The following is a 23,848-nucleotide window of genomic DNA, read 5'->3' as shown; positions in this document are numbered from 1 at the left end:
ATTTAGCGTTCGAACTATTTTCAATCGGTGGATGCTAAGATGTAAGTATTCACTGATAGTTTTCAAATACATATCTTGTGTGGGATGCATACTTTAAAAGCATCGGTCTTTCCTTCAGTGGCCTAAACTAGTTGCATTATCCTGGAGATTTACTTCTCCCTTTGATACTTAAATTGCAACAGAAAAATATTCTAGTCAACATAGGACACATTGATGGAAAAAGCAATGGAAGTGATGACTCGATTTCACCATCAGACAACCAGTCTTCATCATTAATTATTATTGAGCTTAACTGAGTTTGTATAAGTTAATAAATTCGCGCTTCATTATGTGACAACTAACATTTAACAACATATCAACATTCAATCAGTTTAACAATGTTCACTTACGGTGTGCATGGCCATTCCCCTTAAGAACAGTGGATACATTTTATATTTGGCGAACTTTTCAATATCAGATGCATCCTAGTCACCAACGAAGTCTTACAAGGATTGCGTCTGCGTTTATGCAAAGCTAAATAGCTAGATTCATAATACACACCGTTTATAAATCTCACAAAGTTAGAGCATATACTGCACTTGAAACATCATGTGGACAGTTGTATACATATTACATTTCCACTGTAAGGAAGCATGGTCAATCTACAATGTTATTTATACAAATTAAAAATGAACACTGATTGCTCTCCTCAACATTAGTTTAGGATGTGTTTGTTTACATTAGAGAAGGAGAAGTTACATTACTGCATATTAATGATTATGAAACCATTGCAATTGATAACCGTACAACTCGCTAATTCGCTGATCAACGTGTTATTCTCCAACGATAAATATTGTGTGGAGAAGCTGATCTTGTCTATATTTCGAAATCAAGGTACTCGATTTCCTTTTCAGTTTATATAATATTGCGAATGTTTCCGATCCAACGTTAGGTGCCCCTTTTTTTTACCACCAGAACACCCCCAGATTCATGTTACCTTTTTGCAGAAATACAAAACGTCTAGAATTCGTATTGTATAAATATCATTCGTTCCAAATAGGAACATCAGTCTCTGTCTTGATGGATGGAGTTCTGGGACATTTGATTTTAAAGCGAGGTCTTTAGCCTTCACACATTTTAAATGCCCACTTCAGACTGATTTAAGGGCAGAATGTACCTATTAATTTATAATGATTACGTACATGCTTAATGTCTGTAGCCATTAGTTATCATACATCAATCTGGATTTTTAGATAGTAAATAATTGTGCGGTCAGGTGACCAGATGTGGGATCTAGCTCGAAGTTGAAAAGATAGCGAACGTGTATATATATATATATAGAGAGAGAGAGAGAGAGAGAGAGAGACAGAGACAGACAGACAGACAGAGAGACGGGGGGGGGGAGAGAGAGAGCACCGGCTGGGCGAGGAGGGATTCTATCTGCTATGGACTTTAGTTGAGCCATTTTCTTTTTGGGGTGTGGACGTGATTTATTTTTCTGTGTATATTCCTCCCCCCCCCCCCCTTGTAATAAGTTTACATTGGTCGATCTTCTTCGTTTCCTGAATATTTGACGCAGACGAATCGTCCTGAACGTTAAGCATTTGATTATATTAACTTGTTTCCATTCTACAACTTCTGCTAACCTTTTTGTTGTTACACATTACGTAAGACTCATGCTGGGTCATTTCATTTGTAAAATATTGTAGCGTCATTTGAAATCAGAACATAGACAATCGATTGCATCCCGATTTTATTATTCGGCGCTATTCTAGAATTTATATGTATGAGGTTGGGGAAAAATAGTCGACAGAATTATCAGGCTCGATCTCTCTGTCATACCCAAATTCAAACCAGAGAACCATAAAGCTAAATCGATATACCAACCATTGTCTCTTGCATAAATTCATTTCATCAACATATGTGCCTAAGAGTGTTTTATCAGTGTCTTGACCTTGTTACACTGTTAAAATACTTTCGAGCAGGATTTGCAAACGACTCCATGTTTGTTTTCTTTGAATTGGTTCATACCACTAGCTTGTGTTTTCCAGCTGGTTCCGTACCATTGGATTTGATGCTAACTTTCTCTTTCACAGTTGTTTCCGTACGCATGGAATTTATGATTACCAGTTTGATTCCGTATCACTGGCCTGTGAATTTCATACTTTGATCCGTGCTACTGGACTTTGTGTCTACCATTTGGTTCCGTACCACTGAATTTTATGATCACCAGTTGATTCCGTATCACTGGCCTTTGTGTTACGAGTTAATTCCGTACCGCTGCATTTCATGATTAACAGTTGATTCCTTATCACTGGCCTGTGTGTTTACCAGTTGGTCCAGCACCACTGGATTTTATTATTACCAATTCATTCCATATCACTGGCATGTGTGTTTACCAGATAGTTCCTTACTTTTTAGGTTTGATACGAGTTTCTTGCCTGGCGTCCTTGGGTCCCGCACCTCACTACTTGACACTTGATTAGTCATTTAATGAGCTATATGTTGCCCAGCTCGTTTAGGCCCACTGATCTGTTCTGTTGGTACTGGTTTTATGTTGCATTCCGCACCTCAAAACAATGACGTACAGTTTTCATGATGATCAAAATTTGTTCCGGTTTTCATTTTCTTACTACTTCCAAGTGCGTGATTCATCTCACTACAGTGAACAGTGATGTTCATAATATTACAATAAGGGTTGCAACGGTCACTACGTAGTAATAACACTGAAATTTCTGAAACTAGTAACGTTTTGTGGCATTTCTTACAGAATGCCCTCTACAAAGAAAGCTGCGGCGGCGTCGCAAATGGCAGTGCAGAAAGCCAAACCATCAAGGTCCAAAATCCAAGAGACGATGAAGAGGCCCAGAAACAAGGCACCATTGTCGGCACCAACGGCCGCCAACCCTGAATGTGCTTCGATGGATCCCCATCTTCTTAATACTATAACCCAAGAGGCCTCCTACATGCTCACCACCCATGTGACACAGGAGATCAGTAACAAATTTGATCAGCTGATAGGTATGCTCAGGCCGTCCACAGAAAAGAGTCCACAAAATGGGTTTCAACTTCAAACCTCCGTAGCAACACACCAGCTGTGGATGCAGGTAACATTGTCCAAATCGCTTTTGCCTCTGGTGGCTCTCACAATCACAATTTGTAAGCTCGTCGGGCACACCATCCATTCTAATCCCTGACAAAGTGTAGGCAAACATATGGGCGGGTTCATACATTAATTTCTCTACCCTCCTGAGCAACTCAAAGGATACGGGTTTCAAACTGTAGTTAGATACGCACATTACTGGTCCTGGACTTAGCATGTCCCAAAACTGAGGAACGTCCAGTTCACAATAGGACAGAAGATTCTCGCTTGGAGCAGGTTCACCAAGGTCCTATGTGAAAAGTATCCCTTGGTTAGTACCTCTCTTCCCCACCACATACAAACTGTCCTTAAATTTGTGAAGAGACGCGCTGATTGGAGGTACTATGATGACAACATTAGACAATTGGTAGCAAAGGGGGACGCTAAATCGGTACCACGCATCTAGAACTCTACATGAACACTGTGCTAGAATCTGGTCATAACAACTACGCTAAAAGCAATCCCTCACAAATTACTAACATAAAATATCCTAAGGGAGTTTGTTTTAGTTACCACAAAAGCAGTCGCTCTTCATCAGGATTGTCATGCCATTTTCAGCACAAGTGCTTCAATTGTTTAGGTGGACACTCATTCATTCGCTGTCCGAAATCAATTTCTCAGCCCTTTAAGGTGTTTCCACAATACAGACAGCAACCGCAACGACATAGCCTTTCAGCTTTTTTGTTTCCAACGATCTGAACAACATCGAACCACTAACCATTACAACATGAAACCTGTCGGCAAATAGTGCTGATCCTTTTCCTACCCCGGTCAGGATTGACCGCTTGCAATACTGGCTCCACGATCCTACCACAAACTAATGCTTTTAGGTTTTCAAAAAGGTTTTGATGTGGGGTTTAAGGAGACATTGCAAACACACGTATGTAATAATCTGAAATCAGCTCATACTAATGCTCAAATTACTGAAGAAAAGAAACAAATAATTGGCAGTGGGTCGCTTTGCTGGGCCTTTTCGTACAAAACCATTTTCTAATTTACAAATTTCGCCCCTGGGTCTAGTTGAAAAGAATATTCCTGTGTCTTTCAGACTAATTCATAACCTTTCCTTCCCACCGAGCGATTCAGTTAACGATGTAATTCCATCTCAACAGTCAGCATTACATTACAATGGCATTGTTAATGCCATCACATGTATAAAACAGATGGCTAAGGGGTGTTTTATGGCAAAAAAGACATATGAAATGCCTTCCGCATTCTTCCTATTTATCCCATGCAATATCATTGTTTTGGCTTTTTATGGCGGAATATGTTATATTTTGACAAATTCTTACGAATGGGTTGTAGTTCCAGTTACCAGATATGTGAGACCGTTAGTAATTCTCTTCAACGGATAGCGAATACAAAGTTATCTATAACACACGTGACACATATTTTGGACGATTTGTTGATACTAGATGCAACTCGTGTCCAATGCCAGCGTAATCTCGATCGCTTCCTGACTGTATGTGCCGACACCGGTGTTCCTATGCCTGCGGATAAAACATTTGCCATGTCAACAACCATGACATACCTAGGAAATGAATTGGATCCCGTGAAAATGGAGATTCGACTTCCCACGGACAAACTAGAAAAATGTAATGAGCTCACATATTTATATCGGGCTCGAAATAAAATTACTCTGAAGGAGTTCCAATCCATTATAGGTACAGGTACTCTGCTTGCGCAGTGGTTTTGCCGGGACGAGCTTTTATTATGTGACTAATCAACTTGACAATTGGCATCTCAAAACCGCATCACCTAATTAGACTAACAAAAGAAATAAAAGAAGATTTAAGGGCTTGGCAAACTTTTTAACAGGTTGAAACAGTAGATCTTTATTTTTACTTGACATATGGCTGACTTCCGACACGTTGGATTTGTACAGAGATGCTTCTACCTCGGATACGGTGTGATCCTTGGCACACACTATTTCTGTGGCACTTGGGATCAGACATGGGCATATAAATATATAACGCTTCTATAATTCCACCCCATCATTCTGGCAGTTGAGGTCTGCTGAGAATACATATCCAATAAATGTATCTATTTTTACAATATCAATCAAGCCTTAGTTGAAATCATAAACAAGCAATCATCTAAGGACACAAAAATCATGCATTTCATTCGTACATTCGTACTATTTTGCCTTACATTAAATATCTTGTGCAGGGTGAAACACATACCGGGTATACGTAACAGACTCGCCGATGCCCTTTCTCGCCATCAGGTGTCGAGTTTCCACGCCATGGTTCTCTATGCGGATCCCACCCTCATTTCATTCCGCTTCTTTCAACCTTGCCCAGCTAGAGAGTACCCTTGACCATTTGCTTAAAATCACCCTACATCCAGCTACACAAACCACATATAAGCGGGCTTGGACGCTATACAGAAAGTTCACATCAAACACTTTGACCTAGTTCTCCCTCCCAGTTTTAATAACCAATTTGGCCTTTTTCATAGCGCACTGAATCACCAAGAAATATGTAGCATTTTTGATATTCACTTTTGTTTCTGCAGTTGGATATATGCACAAACTTAACGGCTTCGCAGACCCTTCTTCATCTTTCCTTATTCAAAACCCCATTCAAACCATTTAGTAAAGTAAATCTCAAGATGTTCGTTTGCCAATTGACAAAATTGCGCTGGATAAGCTTACAGTTTCTATGATGCATACCATCTCAGACCTTTTCAAGCTTTACCATGTTTTCAGCCATGTTTCATTGTTTTTCCATGCTTTTCTCAGAATAGGAGAGATTACAGCGCAAACCTCTGCGCACCAGAATGATATTTTGATACAATTACTTCAAGTCACTTTCTCCCACAAGAGACTTAAAATCACTTTTCGACACTTCAGACAAAGCTCGGAACACCCATATATATTGTATGCTGCTACCCAAAAAAATCTTAGACATGTCCGATAACTCATTTACAATCATACCTAACCCTCAGGGGTAATACTCCAGGACCGCTTTTTATGAACCAAAATGGGCAACCAGATTCCAGAGTAGAATTTAGTACAGAACTTAGAAAAAGCATTGCTTTTGTGGCTTTAACTCTAACAATTTCAAGTCCCATAGTTTCAGAACGAGGGCCGCCACTGAGGCGGCCAGACAAGGTTTCATTGACAACCAAATAAGGGAATTAGGCCGCTGGAGATCAGATGCATTTGAGAAATGCATAAGGTTAGGCAAAAGGGTCTCAGCGTTGTAACACTTCAATCACTTTTTTTTTTAAGATCGCCATTCTGCCTTGTGTGCTACTTTCTTTTGGCTCACATGCTGCCTTGGGTCACACACATCCTGCTATCTTCCTGTCTTTATCTGGCTATGTAATGATACACGTGTGAATATATCTTAACTTCCTGTCTTTATCTGGCTATGTATTGATACACGTGTGAATATATCCTAACTTCCTGTCTGTATCTGGCTATGCATTGATACAAGTGTGAACATATCCTAACTTCCTGTCTGTATCTTGCTATGTATGATACACGTGAAAACATATCGTAACTTCCTGTCTCTAGCTGGCTATGTACTGATAGACGTGTGAACATATATTAACCGTAAACATGTCCTGACTTTCAAGGGTGTATCTGCTATTGTGATAAATAAGTTTATGTTTTGAAAATAAATTGTGTGGTTACTAAGTTTAAGTAGCAGCCCTGTAGCAGAAAAATGGCGTTTCTATAATTTTAAACATTTATCGTACATCGTAAAATATAATAGTTGCAAATTGAATAAATTCCTAGTTTCCCTATCAAATGAGCATTACTAACAGTTTTAAGAACCTTTAAACACTGTTTGCCAACATAATATTCCACAATTTCAATATCCCTACTACACTCATATTACCAAATGGATCACTCATTACAAACAATTCGTATTACCATATAAAATATTTTCAAATCAGCGCCTACACTAAAACTGCAATACTTGCTGTTGCTCTCGTTGTATGAGCTGCAATATTCTGCTTTGATTTTTTCCAAACATATTTTAGATGAATAAAGCCATATAATAAAGGATACGTTCAAATATACTTTCTTTCAAAGACTAAGCTAAGGTTTTCTTATGAGTTCTGAAAATAATAACTTGTTGTCAAGAGTAATGACCACCATACTCTTTTAGCACAAAAATGTTCAATAATATTAACGTGTTGCTACTAAAGATCTAATGTGTAATCTGCTGTCAACATCATTTACATATAACATTGCAAAAGTGTCAATAATATCGAAGAAACAATAAACATTTATTGAATTTAAGCTTGAGCTTGACAGTTAATTCGTCAATGAAAAGATAAAACATAATAGCTGTTAGGACACAAACTTATATTGTGTCTAATGAGTATTCTAAATAAATATTGTAACTTCTAGATCTGCAAACAATCATTCGATTATTTATGAGAAGCAAACATAATTTATAATGATGTCCTTTATTGGATTTTTAAAATCTTCAAAAACGATATGAAGTGCTACTTTTCCTTTCCTAAATATATCGTTCAGCCATACCCTGAATATGAAAATTATTGTTGTGTCTGAAGTATTATTTTGGAACTTGCCTGGAATTGTCTATCAGACTGTAAAAGTTTGCCCATGGACAAATATGCACGTTCAAATTATCAGTAAAGATTTTGCACAATAAGGAAGATGTCTATGTTAAATTGGTTGGGAAAATTTTATCACCACTTTGGTATATAGTACAGACTATAATCTGTCTAATCTGTTTATCAATACAGCCGTATTGAACGTTTTCATAAAAAAAACAGCCTTCCGGTAGTATGGCCTTTCTTCACACGTGCGCTGATAAACCCAAACTAGTACAGTGTAGAGTCCACTTAATTACGTTTTGATTTTAAGTATATTTATGACACTTTCTTTTGTTTTAAATAATATAATATAATATAATATAATATAATATAATATAATATAATATAATATAATATAATGATGAAGATTCAGTTTTTTTGTCGCGGGCCAAAAGCAAGTTACCATGTAATAATTGCAAATCGAAATGAATGAATTCTATAAATAGCGAAAATGAATGACAAAATAGTATCGCCACACTGTCTTGAGTAAATGGTAACTGTGGGTAAAATTTGTTATTAATTTAGTCATATACTGGGTATGATTGAAGACTTTGTAAGTAGTATATGGGGATCTTATAGGGTCAATGGGACTTATCATTACAAATACCCTTGGGAACATATAGGGTCTATGTAAATTTAACATGGAGAAAAATCGTGGGAACATATAGGGTCTATGGGAATTAACATGGCCAAAAACCTATGGGACTGTATAGGGTCTATGTATATTTAACATGGCCAAAAACCCTTGGGACTGTATAGGGTCTATGTAAAATTGAAACAGGGAGGGTCTCTATTTTTTTTTTTTTAAAAAAAATAAAAAATAAAATAAAAAAAGGGGTAGGCAATTCAAAGACTATCTCTTTTCGAGAAATATGGCTGGCCCTGAAAAGGGCCTTTGGTTTATGTTAATATGCCCTTAACATAAAGGGCATTTGCGACATCTTCTTGTCCTCAAACTTCGTCTTACAGCAGGGCCATACATCAGAGTCCTCTTGAGGCAACCTTGTCTCTCTATATAGACTCTTCTTATCCACAGGCTGCTGCTGGTCCTGTGGACAACGGTCCACTTGGATCGGACATACATGAGCATGTCCGTCCTGAACATCATTGTTGACACAAGGGTTGAAGATTCAACGTCGGTCCACATGTTGAGGCTCCTACAATAGGTGAATCAATGCAGTGAATTGCGCTTATTTATAGGGACAGAAAGGATTGAAACGGATTGAGTTCATTCACCAATCCGAACACGCGTTACAGAATTCAGTCAGCCCGCATCCAATCCGAAGAGAGCAGTCTGTGACGTCACGTAGTCTATATAGATTCGCTAGCGCTTGTGTGCAGTCAATCTATGCGACAGTGATTCAACATGACGGAAACTCAGAAAACGATCCAATGGGGTGCACCAGCAGGGGAGACCGCCCAAGGGAACCCTGACTTACTTTCAGAAGAGGTGAATTGGGATTTTGTGGATTTTCTCTCCTCGCAAGAATTTGTTCCGGAACCTTCGTTACCTTCTTCATTACCGCAAGTGGAGAATTTTAGACAGAGACAGAAAGAAGAATTGGAGAAATTTATACAACGACAAAAGGAAGCGGAACAGGCTTTTCTCTTACAGCAACAGCAACAAGAAGAAGAGGTAAGAAAAAAACAACAGCAAGAAGAAGTAGCAGCAAAGAAACAAGAGGGTGAAAATCAAACGGTCACGGTACTGTTGGACATTTTAGCGGAGTTAAGAAGTCTGAAACAAATGTATCAGACTTCTTTATCACGACCGAAGAGAATACGACCTTCCCGAGCTAAACACGTCAACCCTGTGACTAAGCCTACCGTACCACCCTTAGTGATTTCAACCCAATCATTATCATCATTACGCAGTCCAGAAGTAGGCCTTGGCCGTGGCAAAGGCTTAAGGCAGTTAAAATTGATTGCTTAAACTCACCCCTGCACCATAAAGAAAAAAGGCCCTTTTCAGGGCCACCCACATTTCTCGAAAAGAAATACAATTTCAATTTGCCAATAACTCAAAAATAAACCCCACACATTTTTACCCTTATAGTACGTGTCTGTGTATGAGTGCGTGAGTGTAGCTTCTTATTTTAAAATCAAAACTCAAAGACTCTTACCTTATATCATTCATTTATTCTTTTCTCCATTTTTTTACAATCCAATTCACAATTCACAACACAACACTTTAATAAAAAGTTCATTGATTTCTTCTTTTCTCCTTGTTTAGTCTCTCTGTTTTTTGAATTTCTTCACCGTCTTTTCCTCATTTTCTTCCCTTCTTCTTTTCTTCTTCTCCTGTTTCTTTGCCTCTTGTAAATAGAATTGTCTTTTTTCTTCCTCTTCTTCCTCTGAAGAATCCCTCTCTTCTTCCGAAGAATCCCTCTCTTCTTCTGAACAATCCTTCTTTTCTTCTGACTCCTCTTGTTTCTTTTTTGGGCAATCTGGAGACCAATGTCCTTTTTCTTTACAATAATAACAGGTATCTTTACTTTTGTCTTTTTTAGCTCCTGTTTTTTGACGGTCTGGACACTCTGAAGACCAATGCCCTTTCTTCTGACAGATATAGCAAGTATCTTGACTTTTATCTCGAAAGGAAGGAGAGTAGTCCGTAGGCTGGTCTGAAGAGAATTTTCTAATGACCCCTCGCAAAGCTCTGACGAAACGTTCCATCTGGTTAGTCTCTTCCATCGTTGTGCTCGGCTTGAGAGTGAAATGAATAGTGAAAGGATAAGACACACACCCTTTTATATACGCTGGTCTGCTATGACTATAAAGTAGCTCATGGTGTTTGAACTTGAGTCATTTGACTTTTTGCTTTCAAGATGAAACGATCCCATTCATTCGAGAAGAAAGAAGAAGAAAGTAAGAGGCAGAAACGTGATCTATCGCCTCGAACCAGGGCTGAAATATTGGCACAAATTCATGCCAGTGATTTTGAAGAGGACATGAGTGAACCAGAATTTGAAACCTCTAAACCAAGTTTACCACCCTTAGTTAACCCTGAAAAATACTATTCCATTCGAGAGACGGAAAAGCGCTCCTCTAGAAAATTTAGAACCACGGCTTACAAATACACGGTGAAGTTTAAAGATTTCAAGTCCGAAGTACCGTTAGAGAAAGCAGAAGGGTTCATCACCGGAGTGTGGGATTCTCTGCTCACTGCACTTAAGCGACAATGTCAACCCAAAGAAGACGATCGCTTGAGACTTTCCATACAACACGACGGTTTGAAATCCCCTGTTTGGATCGAGTTTAGCACCCCTGCAGAATTGACCGCTTCCAAAGTCATGGACAAGATTCAACACGTGCAACAATCTAATGACCAGTTTGACATCACCGATGGAAAAGCCACATTGGACATGACCCACGTCTCTCCTCCTCAAGGGACCGGACGCAAAAAGATGTTATTGGTGAACGACCTTCGCAGCATTAAGCGTAGCCTTGTCCAAATTCACAATCCTCATGACCAGATGTGTTTAGCCCGTGCCATCGTGGTGGGACGAACCTATGCCAACAAGAACGACACGGTAGAATGGAAAAGAGACTGGGAGAACATTCGACAATCGGACCGAGCCAAACAACGAAGTGAAGCAGAACTCCTGTTACGACAAGCTGGCATGTCCAAAGACACACCCTGTGGCATTCCTGAGATGCAAAAATTGCAAGATGCCCTAGCTCCACGATACACCTTGAAAGTGTACCCTCAAGAAGTGCGCGGGTCTCTGTTGTTTCGAGGGCAAGATTTTAAGGACGGAAAATACATTCACGTTTATCATCACGATGACCATTTCGATACCATTACCAGTATCACCGGATTCCTGGGATACGGTTATTACTGTGAGAAATGTGACCATGGTTATAATAATCGAGAGCAACACAAGCATTGTGGATCGAAATGCTCAGGATGTTTGGCCTCTTCACCCTGTCTGAGCGAAGAACCAGTGCCTTGTTCAACTTGTCTGCGCACGTTTGTCAGCCCTACCTGTTACCAACAACATCTGAAAACGCAAGGTTCACAGCAGAAATGTGCTTGTCAACTCCTGAGATTGTGCCCTACGTGTGGACAAGGCATACGTACCAATAGTGCAAAGGCACACGTATGTTCAGGAAAGAAAAAATGTCACATTTGTCACCACATCGTGGACTTGAAACATCAATGTTACATGCAAAAATACCAACCCCCACCAGAGGAAGATGACGGTCACAAGAAGAAGAAGAAAGGCAATTTCATCTTTTTCGATTTCGAATGCATGCAAGAGACTGGCATTCACATTCCTAATTTCTGCGTGGCTCATCGAGCGTGCGAGAAGTGCATTCAAGAACCTATCTTCAGTCATTGCCCTCACTGCAGCAAGATTCCTGGAGGGCGTGAAAAAATCTTTCGAGGACCAAAGACGCTAGACGATTTTGCCAAATGGGTCTTAGACCCCATCGACAAGACGTGGAGCCAAGAGGACATCGAACGTTACGGAGATTGTCATCGTCATGCCACGGTGATGGCTCACAATTTCTCCGGATACGATGGACAGTTTCTTCTCAGATACTATACGGAACATGGCACCGAACGTCCTAAAGTGACTTTGAACGGAGCCAAAATCATTTTCATGCAAGTGGGACAAGTACAGTTTAAAGATTCGATGAGCTATTTGGCCATGCCTTTGAGTCGAATGCCTAAAACGTTTGGAATGACAGAAATGGCTAAAGGGTACTTTCCACACTTTTTGAATACGGAAGCCAATCAACATGCCGTTCTACCCCATTTGCCTGAGGCTCACTATTACGACCCCGACAACATGCGTACCGAACAACGAGAAGCTTTCTACGCTTGGTACCAGGCTCATGCCTCTGACCCCTTCGACTTTCAGGAAGAAATGCTAAAGTATTGTCGTTCCGACGTGGACATTTTACGGCGTTGCTGTGGAAAATTTCGAGAACTGTTCATGGAACACGGAGGGGTCGATCCTTTGAAAGAAGCTTGCACCATTGCCAAAGCTTGTTCCTTAGTGTACCGCCAACGATTCATGCCTGAAAACACCGTGGCTGTCATCAGTCCTCAAACGACCCACTATGTCAAGCGTCAATACTCGATCAAAGCCCTACGTTGGTTACATTACTTGTGCGACAAGGAAGACAAGTGGATTCAGCATGCCCGCAACGGAGGGGGCGAAAAGACCATCGGAACGTATTCGGTCGATGGCTGGGACTTAGAAAACCCCAAGATCGTGTACGAGTTTAACGGTTGCTTATTTCACGGATGTCCCGTTTGTTATCCTGACCGTGGCACTAAAAATCAGTTTTTGCAACGAACCATGGAAGACTTGTACCAGGACACTTGTCAGCGACGCCTAAAGTTAGAACAGCAAGGATACCAAGTGGTGGAAATGTGGGAACACGAGTACGATCACCGTATGAAAACCGATCCCGAGTTTAAACGCCTCGTGGAAAGTTACCAGTTCATGGACCCGCTGAACCCGAGGGATAGTTTGTACGGAGGAAGGACCAATGCCACCTGTTTGCTGTACCAAGCCGACGAACAGAACGGAGAAGAAATCAAATACTTGGACGTGTGTTCGCTGTATCCCTACGTGTGCAAATATTGTCGCTTTCCTGTAGGGCACCCGCAATTGTTCACGGAACACATCGACCTGGTCAACATTCGACAATACGAAGGCTTGATCAAGTGTAAAGTTTTGCCTCCCACGAACCTATACCATCCCGTCTTACCTCACCATTGTCAAGGCAAACTGATGTTTCCCTTGTGCCGTACTTGTGCCGAAACGTGCAACCAAGACCAGCCTTGTCATCACAGCCAGGAAGAACGGGCCTTGACGGGAACCTGGGTCAGCGTAGAATTGTTCAAAGCTATGGACATGGGATACCAACTGTTAGAAGTGTACGAAATTTGCCACTTTCCCAAGACACAACAATACCACAAGGGTGACCCTACTCAGAAAGGCATTTTCGCAGACTACGTGGATGCCTTTTTGAAACTGAAGCAAGAAGCCAGTGGCTATCCTTCCTGGTGTCACACTCCCGAAGACCAAATACAATTCAAAGAGAAATACTACGAACAAGAAGGCATCACTTTAGACCACATCGAGAAAAACGAAGGCAGGCGATCGTTTGCCAAAGTGATGTTAAATTGCTTGTGGGGTAAAATGGCACAACGCCCGTGTTTACCCAAGACGGAATATTTGACAGAACCTTCCCGCTACTTTCAGATGATTCACGACAAAACCAAATTCATGAAACACGTGGACATCGTTCGCGAGGATTTGATCTTAGTCAATTACGAAGAAGATCTGGACTTTGTACAAGACGACCCCTTTGGAAATGTCATCATTGCGGCTTACGTGACAGCCCATGCTCGCTTAAAATTGTACGAAGCTTTAGAACTGTTAGAAGAACGCGTCCTGTACTTTGACATGGACAGTTGCATTTACATCCATCACCCGATTCAACATCACCCTGACATCGAAGGAGACCGTTTAGGAGCCTGGACAGACGAGCATCCCGACGACAAGATTCTAAGTTTCGTCAGTGGCGGTCCCAAAAATTACGGCTACGAATACCGGGACAAACAAGGAGAAGTGCACACGACGTGCAAAGTGAAAGGACTGACTCTGAATCATCGTACCAGTCGGGTGGTCAACTTTGGGGTATTGAAAGAAGCCTTGCAATCGGAAGAGGATGGAAACTTTAAAGTGACCACCTATCAACCGAACAAGATTGTACGTTTACCCACTCACCACATCGTCAGTCGACCCTTGGAAAAAGTCTATCAAATCGTGTACCAGAAGCGAGTGCGACTTCCCAATCACTTTACGTTACCGTACGGTCACGTCGGTATTGGTCTGTATATAAAAAGGAACCCTAGACAAGATCGATAGTTCATTGTGACTACCAAGACCGAGCGAACAAGATGAATACTTTGAAAGAGACATCGTTCCAGTTTGGGGATTGTAAAAAAGTTGTATCTTCCTCTAGTGTGACTAATATTGGATGGATAAGACCCAGGCATTGCGACGGAAAATGTCCGGAAGGAAACTGCGATTGTCCATGTGGTTACCATTGTAATTGCGTAACGGAGTTTGCAGACGAGTGCGATTGTGAGCCTTGCGATGGATACGATGCTGTACCTTGTGACCTGAGCGATGCCGTAAAGCATCATGGGAACTTTAGTGCCCCTACCCCTATCATGGAAAGTGATGCTGTGCGTGTCAAACCTGTGGGATGCGAAAGTGATGCCGCTCGTCCTCTTGGACATTTTACTGGGTTTCGTTTTAAAGGGGAATGTTCACCTTCACGTCTACCCCCCTACGGATGTCATCCAGCCTTGAGCAAACTCCTACCCATGTCACTTAACCCTCATCGAAACGAACCTGTGAAAAACGAATATTCGTTTCCTGTGCGTTTGTCGGAATACTGCGACTTTGAAAATCGTCTTCAATCGTTCAAAGGAAAGTGGCCAAAGTATCTGGGAGGACCGACCCCCGAAGAATTAGCCAGAGCCGGATTTTTCTACTTGAGCGAAGGAGATAAAGTCAGGTGCTTCAGTTGCGATGTGACACTTCACCACTGGGAACCGCAAGATTCGGCCTACGTAGAACATGCTCGATGGTCACCGAATTGTCATTACTTACCCTTAGTGGGACCGAGACATTGAAGTAACTTCTTACCATAATAATCTGTTCATGGATACTTTACAAGAGAACATTCGTGCTTTGCCTGTGGAGTTGAGAGAACGCATTTACCGAGAGCTGGTCAAAATACAAGTCAAACGTAAAGAACAATTGCATCCGATGCGTCACCAGATCTTTAACCACTGGTACCTTCAGGCTATACAAGGACTGATTGAGTTGAAAGTGTTCCATTGGACAGACATTGATCAACGACCTCCTGGTTATAAAAAGGAATGGTTTGGTATGGACGATTCTATCTACTACATTGTAAACGTACTGCATCTAATTCCAGAGGAAGAGTTAACGAATTACCAACATCTTGAACACAATGTCAACTTGGTGAAAGAGGAAACTTCTGAACGAATTGTAATGTGTAGATTAGTGACTCAACGATTTAAATTCGACACTGAAGTAAAACCATGTTTGTGCAAACAGTACATTTCTTGTGTCAGACCAAAGAGGATTTAGTATAACCTATTCATGGATACTTTACAAGAGAACATTCGTGCTTTGCCTGTGGAGTTGAGAGAAAGGATTTACCGAGAGCTGGTCAAAATACAAGTGAAACGTAAAGAACAATTGCATCCGTTACGTCACCAGATCTTTAACCACTGGTACCTGAATGGTATAAGAGAACTGATTCGTCAGAAATTCTTTCAATGGTCAGACATTGTTCAAAACTTTGAGGTCGCTAATGATCGACATGTTCATAATTATGGTTACTTCGAGATTCACCTACAGCAATACATTGAGGAAGACAAGGTAAAGGATTACCAACATTTGTTACGTGGAATCTACTTAGCGGAAGAGGAAACTTCTAAACGAACTCTGACGTTTCGGTTACAGTATGCAAGTTTTAGATTCCCTACTGGAGAACGAAGATCTCTGGCTAGAAAGTACGTGTATTGCATCCAAAAAAAAGAGAATATAAAAACAGGCTGCCATGCCACGGTTTATGTCACATGTCATCCAACAGATTCCGTGGAAGGAACTCAATGACCATATTCAAACCGTGGATCATTACTATCAATTATTACAAGAACTGTATCCATTCAATTTTGGACGACAAGTGGTGTGTGTTTTAGTGACTTGTTTTCTGGGATTTCGTTTACCAGCCGATTCTTTGTGGACTCTTTACGATCAGTATTTACCACCTCCATGGCCTTAAATGGTCACGAAAAACTTCTTTTGCTCAAAGCCTTGCGTTTTCATCTGGATACTTCTCGACCTCAACAGGAAAAAAAGATTCGTCAACTTTTAGCTACCCAAGACGTGTATGACGATGTGTGTGTAGCTTGTGACTTACATCCCCATTGGACAGATGTCCGTGCCTGGAAAGAATGGGATTTTGAGGCTTGGACCCAAGAAGTGGCCCAGTATGCACGAGAGTTGTTCAAGGAAAAAAGTTACTTTTCAACCCGTGTTAGTGACGGTGCCAGAAGAACCCTTCACCCAAGACAGGACTGTCGTGGACAGACTTGAAAGACCTTTTCGGGAGGACACTTGTGTGACTTTACCCCCTGTTGAACTGGTTAGAACATTACCCAAAAGATGTGATTGTTGTACAGACACTTGTGTTTATTCCACGTTCATCGTTATCATGTGCCTTTTATCCTTGTACTTAAGCCTTTGGCTTTTATGCATTTTTGTCTTTCGTATTCATGTTTGAAAAAAAAAATTCAATAAACGTGTTCTGAAAAAGTATATAAACTCTTGTCTTGTTTGTTTTTCGTGTCACAAGTGACATTTCTCACACCATGGCTACCTCTGCTGTCTCTGCTCCCTCTTCCTCTACTGTCAAAGTCATCGACGAACACTTAGATCGTGCCAGTTGGGAGGCTTTGTATCTTCGCCATCCCTTTAACATGCTCATTGCTGGACCTAGCGGTTCAGGCAAAACCGAATTCGTCAAACGTTTGATCGAACATAAACATCATTTGATCGATCGGCCCCCTCAACGGATCGTGTGGTGTTACAAAGAGTGGCAATCGGCGTACAGCCTCTTGCGAGAAAGTCAAGGCGATTTCATCGTGTTTGTGGAAGGCATTCCTAAAGAAGACGACGGCATCGTCTCTGACTCCCGTCAAACCCATTTGGTCATTTTCGACGACATGTTAGGAGAAGACGAAGAAGAAATTAAATTGTGGTTCACGCGCAAAGGGCATCACCGTAATGCCAGTGTCGTTTACATCACCCAAAATTTGTTTCAACAAAGTAAAGCCCATCGCACCATCAGTCTCAATGCGCATTACGTGGTCTTGTTTAAAAGCCCTCGAGATAAATCGCAAGTGCAAGTCTTAGCCAAACAGTTAGGAACGCCTTGGCTGACTCAGGCGTACGACGATGCCACTCAAACGCCACACGCCTATTTACTCGTCGATTTGAAACCTACGACCCCCGAGGATTTGCGATTTCGTACCCACTTGTTTCACCACTGGTGCCAAGACGGAGGGCCTGTCCTGTACACGTCTCCGTCCTCGACTTCATTTCACTCCCCATCAAAAAATCTATAAAAACCTCAGACCCTTTTTCGTCTGTCTCACACAGTGTGAACATGACGTCCCTTCAGTCGCATCTTCCCGTCAAATTGATTCGTGCCTTGTATGGCATCAGTCGAGAAAAAGATCCACAAACACGAGCCCGTGTCTTAGAAGCTAGTCTCAAAGAAGTCTTACGATGGTTCACGGTGACGGCACGTCAATTACTCCAAGGAATCATTCAGATTCCTCATCAAACCCAACGCTTTTTTGATCGAAACAAAGTCGCTTTGGTCCAACTGGCTGATCCCCGCATTGACACTCAAACCAAAAAACAAATCATTTTGAAACCTGGAGGGAGCGGTACTCTAGGAGGGGTCATCATTCGCTCACTCTTAAGATGGGATCCTAATGCCCCCAAAGTTATCCCCAAGACAAAAGTCCAACGAAGCCCCAAGAAGAAAAAGAAAAAAACCAGGTCTCCAAGAAGAATAACTTCTCCAGTGGCAGGACCCTCCTCTTACCAGACACCACCACCCCGGAAAAAGAAAAGAAGCCCCCAGAAAAAGAAACAGAGAAAAAGTCCCCAGAAAAAGAAAAGTCCACAGAAGAAAACTAGTCGCAAGAGAGGCACTTCGGCCAGGACGCAACCTTACACTCGCAAACCACGACCTGCCACGGCAGTGACTGCGTCTCCGGCATCCTCACGTTCATCCACTTCTCCGTTGATGACACCCAGAACTGAAGAGTACTTGGAGACGTTGATCACACCAAGAACATCTCCGTTGATGACCACCAAAAGAACTTCCCCAGTGGCAGGACCCTCCAATTTAGTGGCAGTGGCTGCTGCTCACAAAGTACCTTCTCCCAAAATCAAAGTCCAAGAAAGATCGGGCATGTTACAAAGTTTACTGGATTTGTCCAAGCAAGAACTGGCTCGATTTAGTCCGTTGCGTACCCCTGCACGACGTGTCATGCCTGTCCTCAAACTGATAAAACGTAAAGACAATCAGTGGCGACGCGTTCCAGTATAAAAAGAGCCTGTGACCAAGTCGGGGTATCGGTGAACTTGTAAAAAAGATGTCACCTCCAAGAAGCCACAAAAGAAAGAGACAAAGGCAGACGCGTCATCCGACAAAGCGCTTAGCCAAGCATCGACATTACCCTAAGAAAAGACACAGTCGTTCCAAGAAAAAGAGGCGTCAACAAAGGGGAGGATCACTTGGCGATTTTGGGAAAAACATTGTCACCTTTATGACAAAGCGATAGTCCCAAAAAAAAAGATAAAAGGGTGTGCGTTAAGTCATCGACGTTAGTGTCTGTTCGGTGAATGTCCCGGAACCCACAAGCAAAAAATGTCACCCTCCAGAAAACCCCAAGGAAAGAAAAGGAAAGGACTGCCACCACGTTTAGCTAAACATGGGGACATGTTATCTGTCCTGTCCAAAGCTTCTTCACCCCTACGAAAAAAACTCATTCAAACGGCCTCCAAAGAGGTCATCGATACCGTGTGCGAATGTTGTTTGAACGTTTTGAAAGGCACGATCCCTTTGTCCAAACACCAGAAACAATGCTTAGGCAAACATCGTCACGTTCTTCGCCAAATGGTTCGAAAGAAAATTCCCATTCGTCAAAAAAAGAAGATGTTGGTCCAACGTGGAGGCATTTTACCTCTCTTGTTAGGCCCCATACTGAAAGGAGTCTTGGGAACCATGTTGGGAGGACTGGTGGGAGCAAGATAAAAAGGCCTCGGAAGTTCCAAGATCTCAGAATCGACCCCTGACAACCCCATGGAAGGACGAAAACTAGCTTTAGTGCCTTACAAACGATGGATGGAATACCATCGGTGGCAAGAACAACGCACCCCGCATTTACCTCCCAATCCCAATTTAAGCGAGATGTCCCAGTTACAACACGAATTGCAATCCTTGATGGATCGCCAAGATTTGTCCGAAACAGAGAAATCGCAAAAGTACGGTCAACTCTTGCAAAGACTGCAACTCTTTCACCAGAAAGCTTTAGACGAAACAGCTTTACCCACTCTAAAAGATTTTAAGACCTTGATGAAAAGTCCAGCACCATCATCATCATTACCACCACCACTACCATCCCCATGGGTCACCAGAGATGCTACCCCACAAAGACCTGAGGAAGAAGAGATGCGCGAAGTGTTTCAAACACCGTCAGCAGCTCCCATTTCGAGTAAGATTGCAGCATCCTTGTTGACCCCGTCCCCCACACCCCAACGAGAAGAAATGAAAGCTTGGGTTAAAAAGATGATGTCCACGCCTCCTTCGACAGAAGTGAAAAAGAAAGAAGGGAAACCAGAAGCGAAAAAAGAAAAGAAAACCAAAGCCATTCCATTGCCTCCTCCACCTCCACCACCACTACCTTCGACTTCTACTCCCGTAGCCCATCGGACACGTAAATCCGTTTCCAAACCACCCTTTCGTCCCACCCAAAGTAGCATCACCGAAGAGTGGGTGACTTATTAACACACAAAAAAATGGAAAAAGTCTTAGCCAGCATTTACTACGATCCCTCGCATCCTGCAGGTTACGCAGGAGTTCAAAAATTGTATCGTGCTGCCAAAACGCAACTGAAAAGTCTCCGTTTACCTCAAGTGCAACGATGGTTACAAGAACAAGCTACCTACACTTTACACAAACCCATTCGACGCAAGTTTGCCAGAAGTCGCACCCGAGTGGAAGGCATCGATCATCAATGGCAAGCCGATTTAGCCGATGTCTCTCATTTGGCCAGCTACAATCGTGGCTACAAATATTTGTTTTGTGTCATCGACGTCTTTTCCAAATTTGCCTGGGTCGTGCCCTTGACTTCCAAATCCAGCAGCGAGTTAGTGCGAGCCCTGCAACGAGTGTTGAAACAAAGCGGTCGTCACCCTCTTCGATGGCAAACGGACAAAGGCACCGAATTTCTGAACCAAGCTTTCCAAAAAGAATTAAAGAAACGTGACATTCATTTTTTTACCACCGAGAATCCCGAAACCAAAGCCAGCATCGTGGAGCGTTTTCAACGCACTTTGAAAGAACGCATGTGGAAATATTTTACGCATCACCACACTCTGAAGTACATCGACATCTTACCGCATCTGGTGCAAGCGTACAACCAATCTTACCATCGAAGCATCGGACGTGCCCCGCAAGACGTGACTCCCGACAATGAAGTGTTGGTGTTTGAGCGTCTGTTCGGTACGTCCCCGACGAGGGCTGTCCCCAAGAAAAGTGGAGAGTTGACCGTAGGAGATTGGGTGCGCATTGGCAAAACCAAACGCACTTTCGACAAAGGTTACTTACCTAACTGGACGACCGAATTGTTTCGCGTCACTGGACGAGTGCATGGCCGTCATCCTCCGTCTATAAATTGGAAGACATGAACGGAGAAGTACTCAAAGGAACGTTTTATTTGCCCGAGTTACAACGTGTCACCAAAAAAGAAGATGACGTGTACGACATCGAAAGCATTCTCGAACGCAGAACCCGTAAAGTGGGCAAACGACGTGTCAAAGAAGTCAAAGTACGTTGGAAAGGATATCCACCCAGTTTCGATTCTTGGATCGACGCTTCGCAAGTCATCGACTATAAAAAGAAGAAGTGACCATCATGCCCTTTCACACAGCAGACGCAGCTACGTCGACCACTCCTTCTTCACCCAGTTCTTCTGTGCAAGATTTACAAAAACAACCCTTGTGGGTGTGGTGTGGAGAACGTGTGCCTAAAACGCAAATCGTCTTTTTCTGCCAAATCTTCGTGGTGTATTGTGTCATCGGGGCAGCCATCGCCAATTTGAGTTTGCAACAAGGAGACAAACAATTGTGGATCATTTTATTGAGCAGTTGCATCGGTTACCTGCTTCCCAATCCCTCCCTGAAATTCTCCTCGAACGGGAACGTTGTGTCTAGTGCCAGTGCCAGTCACCACTCCAACCACAACCATAACTCCATTTTGGGCGGAGACACGCCTCTGACGTCCAGTAACCCCTCGGACAGCCACAGAACTCTGGAATTATGAGTCACCAAAACCAATTTTACTTAACCTTACCCAGTGACAGTTCCATGGAGGTGTTTCCCCACAACACGTTGTGCTGTTACACGGCCAAATTACCTCAAGCCATCCCCTTAGATCACGAAGCCCATTGGGAAGCGGCTTTAGTGGAAATGATTCACCCGACCCAAGTCCTCAATGTCCTTCCCAATCAAAATGTTTTTGATGTGGAAGTTCATGACGAACAATTGCAACAGTACTTGGATACCTATGGCAAATATGACAAGAAAACCCCTGGCACAAAAAATCAAAAGTACACCACCTATCACTTGTTCATTCCCCCAGGGTATTATTTTAGTGGTCAACATTTGGTGAGCACCATTACCTCCAGGTTTAATGTCGTGTTTCTGAAAGCTTTGGAAAGTGTCAAAAAAAGTGTCACCATGGAATACCACAAAACAGCTCGACGCTTCTTGATGAAATTTGACGGGAGTAAAATCCTGTCCATTTTATTTTGTCCTGAATTGTTTGACATGTTGGGCGGAGACATGGACATGAGAATGGCCATGATGAAGAAAAACGAATCACCCATCGTTTACGACAACGAGTCTTTTAGCAAGTTATTTCGTGCCCCGGTAGAACTGAACCAAGGACTGAATTTGATGTTTGTGTACTCCGATGTGGTGGAGTATAACGTGGTGGGACACACCTCTGTACCGTTACTGCGTGTCATTCCTTTCAAAGTGGATTCTGCCACGAACGCTGACGAGGAAGGTGGAAACACTTATCACGTCCACCGCGAATTTGTCCATCCTCACTATTTGCCTGTCAGCAAGTCGTATTTGGACACGGTCAACATTGCTATAAAAGGAGATCTGGGACAAAATATTCCATTCACCAAAGGAAAAGTCACGGTGAAACTCCATTTTCGAAAACGGTTCTCTCACGATTCGTAAGTAAGTCATGTATCCAGTGTACCGAGGGGTTGCTCGACAGCGAGGACACGGTTTAGGAGACATGCTGAAATCGGCCTTTCGTTCGGTGGCTCCGGTGTTGAAACCGATGGTGACACGCGGATTGCACGCCTTGAAAGATGCGGCACTGACGCAAGGCAAAGAATTTCTCCAAAATGTCATCATCGACAAACAAAACCCTAAAGAAGCCTTCATGAGGGCAGGCAAAAATGTCTTGCTGCAAACGGGTAAAGACATTTTGGGCCGACGAGACACACCTATAAATGCCCTGCACGCTACCGAGTCAGGCATTCAGCAAGGACAAGGCAGAAAGAGACGACGAAGAAAACACCCTTTCACCAGACTTCAAGCGAGAAAGGCCAAGAAAAGAAGAACCGTTCGAGACTTAGACGTTTTCGATTATTGAGAAAGAACAGAACAAAAAATGATGCACCGAGAGTCATGCGCCTGTTCCAAGACAGAACTGGATCTGTTTGCCATGCCCCCCACCATGATGACGATGCAAGAATCCCAGTGGGTGGAATTTCACCCCGTCTCCTCATTGACAGCCTCAGCTCCCATCGAGTTTGAAATCAAAGGACAGCCCGAAGATTACATCGATCTGAATAGCAGTTACTTGTACTTGAAAGTCAAAGTTGTCGATGAGGACAATTCGACCCTAGAAAAAGATGAGGTAATAGCTCCCGTCAACAATTTCATGCATTCCTTGTTTAGCGGAGTGGACTTGTACTTGAACAACAAACTGGTCAGCAGCAGCATGGATACTTACCCTTATCGAGCGTACCTGGAAAATCTCTTGACGTACGGAATAGATGCCAAGAACACTCATCTCAATGCCTGTGTGCTATGGGAAGCTGACGAAGCAGGCCAGTTTGAAAGATTCGAAACTGATGCAAGCAAAACACCAAACAATGACGGATTTGTAGAACGAAGAGACAAAATCAAAAACGGACAAAGTTTAGAACTGATGGATCGTTTACATCTGGACATGTGGTTGCAAGAG

The 23,848-nt window shown here is 42.4% G+C and overlaps 1 protein-coding gene across 1 annotated transcript in view; it reads left to right on the top strand.

Annotated features, from left to right (window-relative positions):
- The first annotated feature begins 2,750 nt into the window (after positions 1-2,750).
- LOC149780409 (echotoxin-2-like) overlaps positions 2,751-23,848 on the top strand; it is a 38,350-nt gene continuing 17,252 nt past the window's right edge. The window contains exon 1 of the mRNA XM_089937225.1: positions 2,751-3,138. Within this exon, the coding sequence (XP_089793351.1) occupies positions 2,751-3,138 (388 nt within the window). The remainder of the gene's footprint in view (positions 3,139-23,848) is intronic.

The sequence above is a fragment of the Sinohyriopsis cumingii genome, chromosome 16, assembly GCF_028554795.1.
Source record: "Sinohyriopsis cumingii isolate HCF-2022 chromosome 16, ASM2855479v2, whole genome shotgun sequence".
Taxonomy (NCBI): Eukaryota; Metazoa; Mollusca; class Bivalvia; order Unionida; family Unionidae; genus Sinohyriopsis; species Sinohyriopsis cumingii.
The sequence above is the reverse complement of the archived record's forward strand: the minus strand, read 5'-3'. Positions and strand labels throughout refer to the sequence as shown.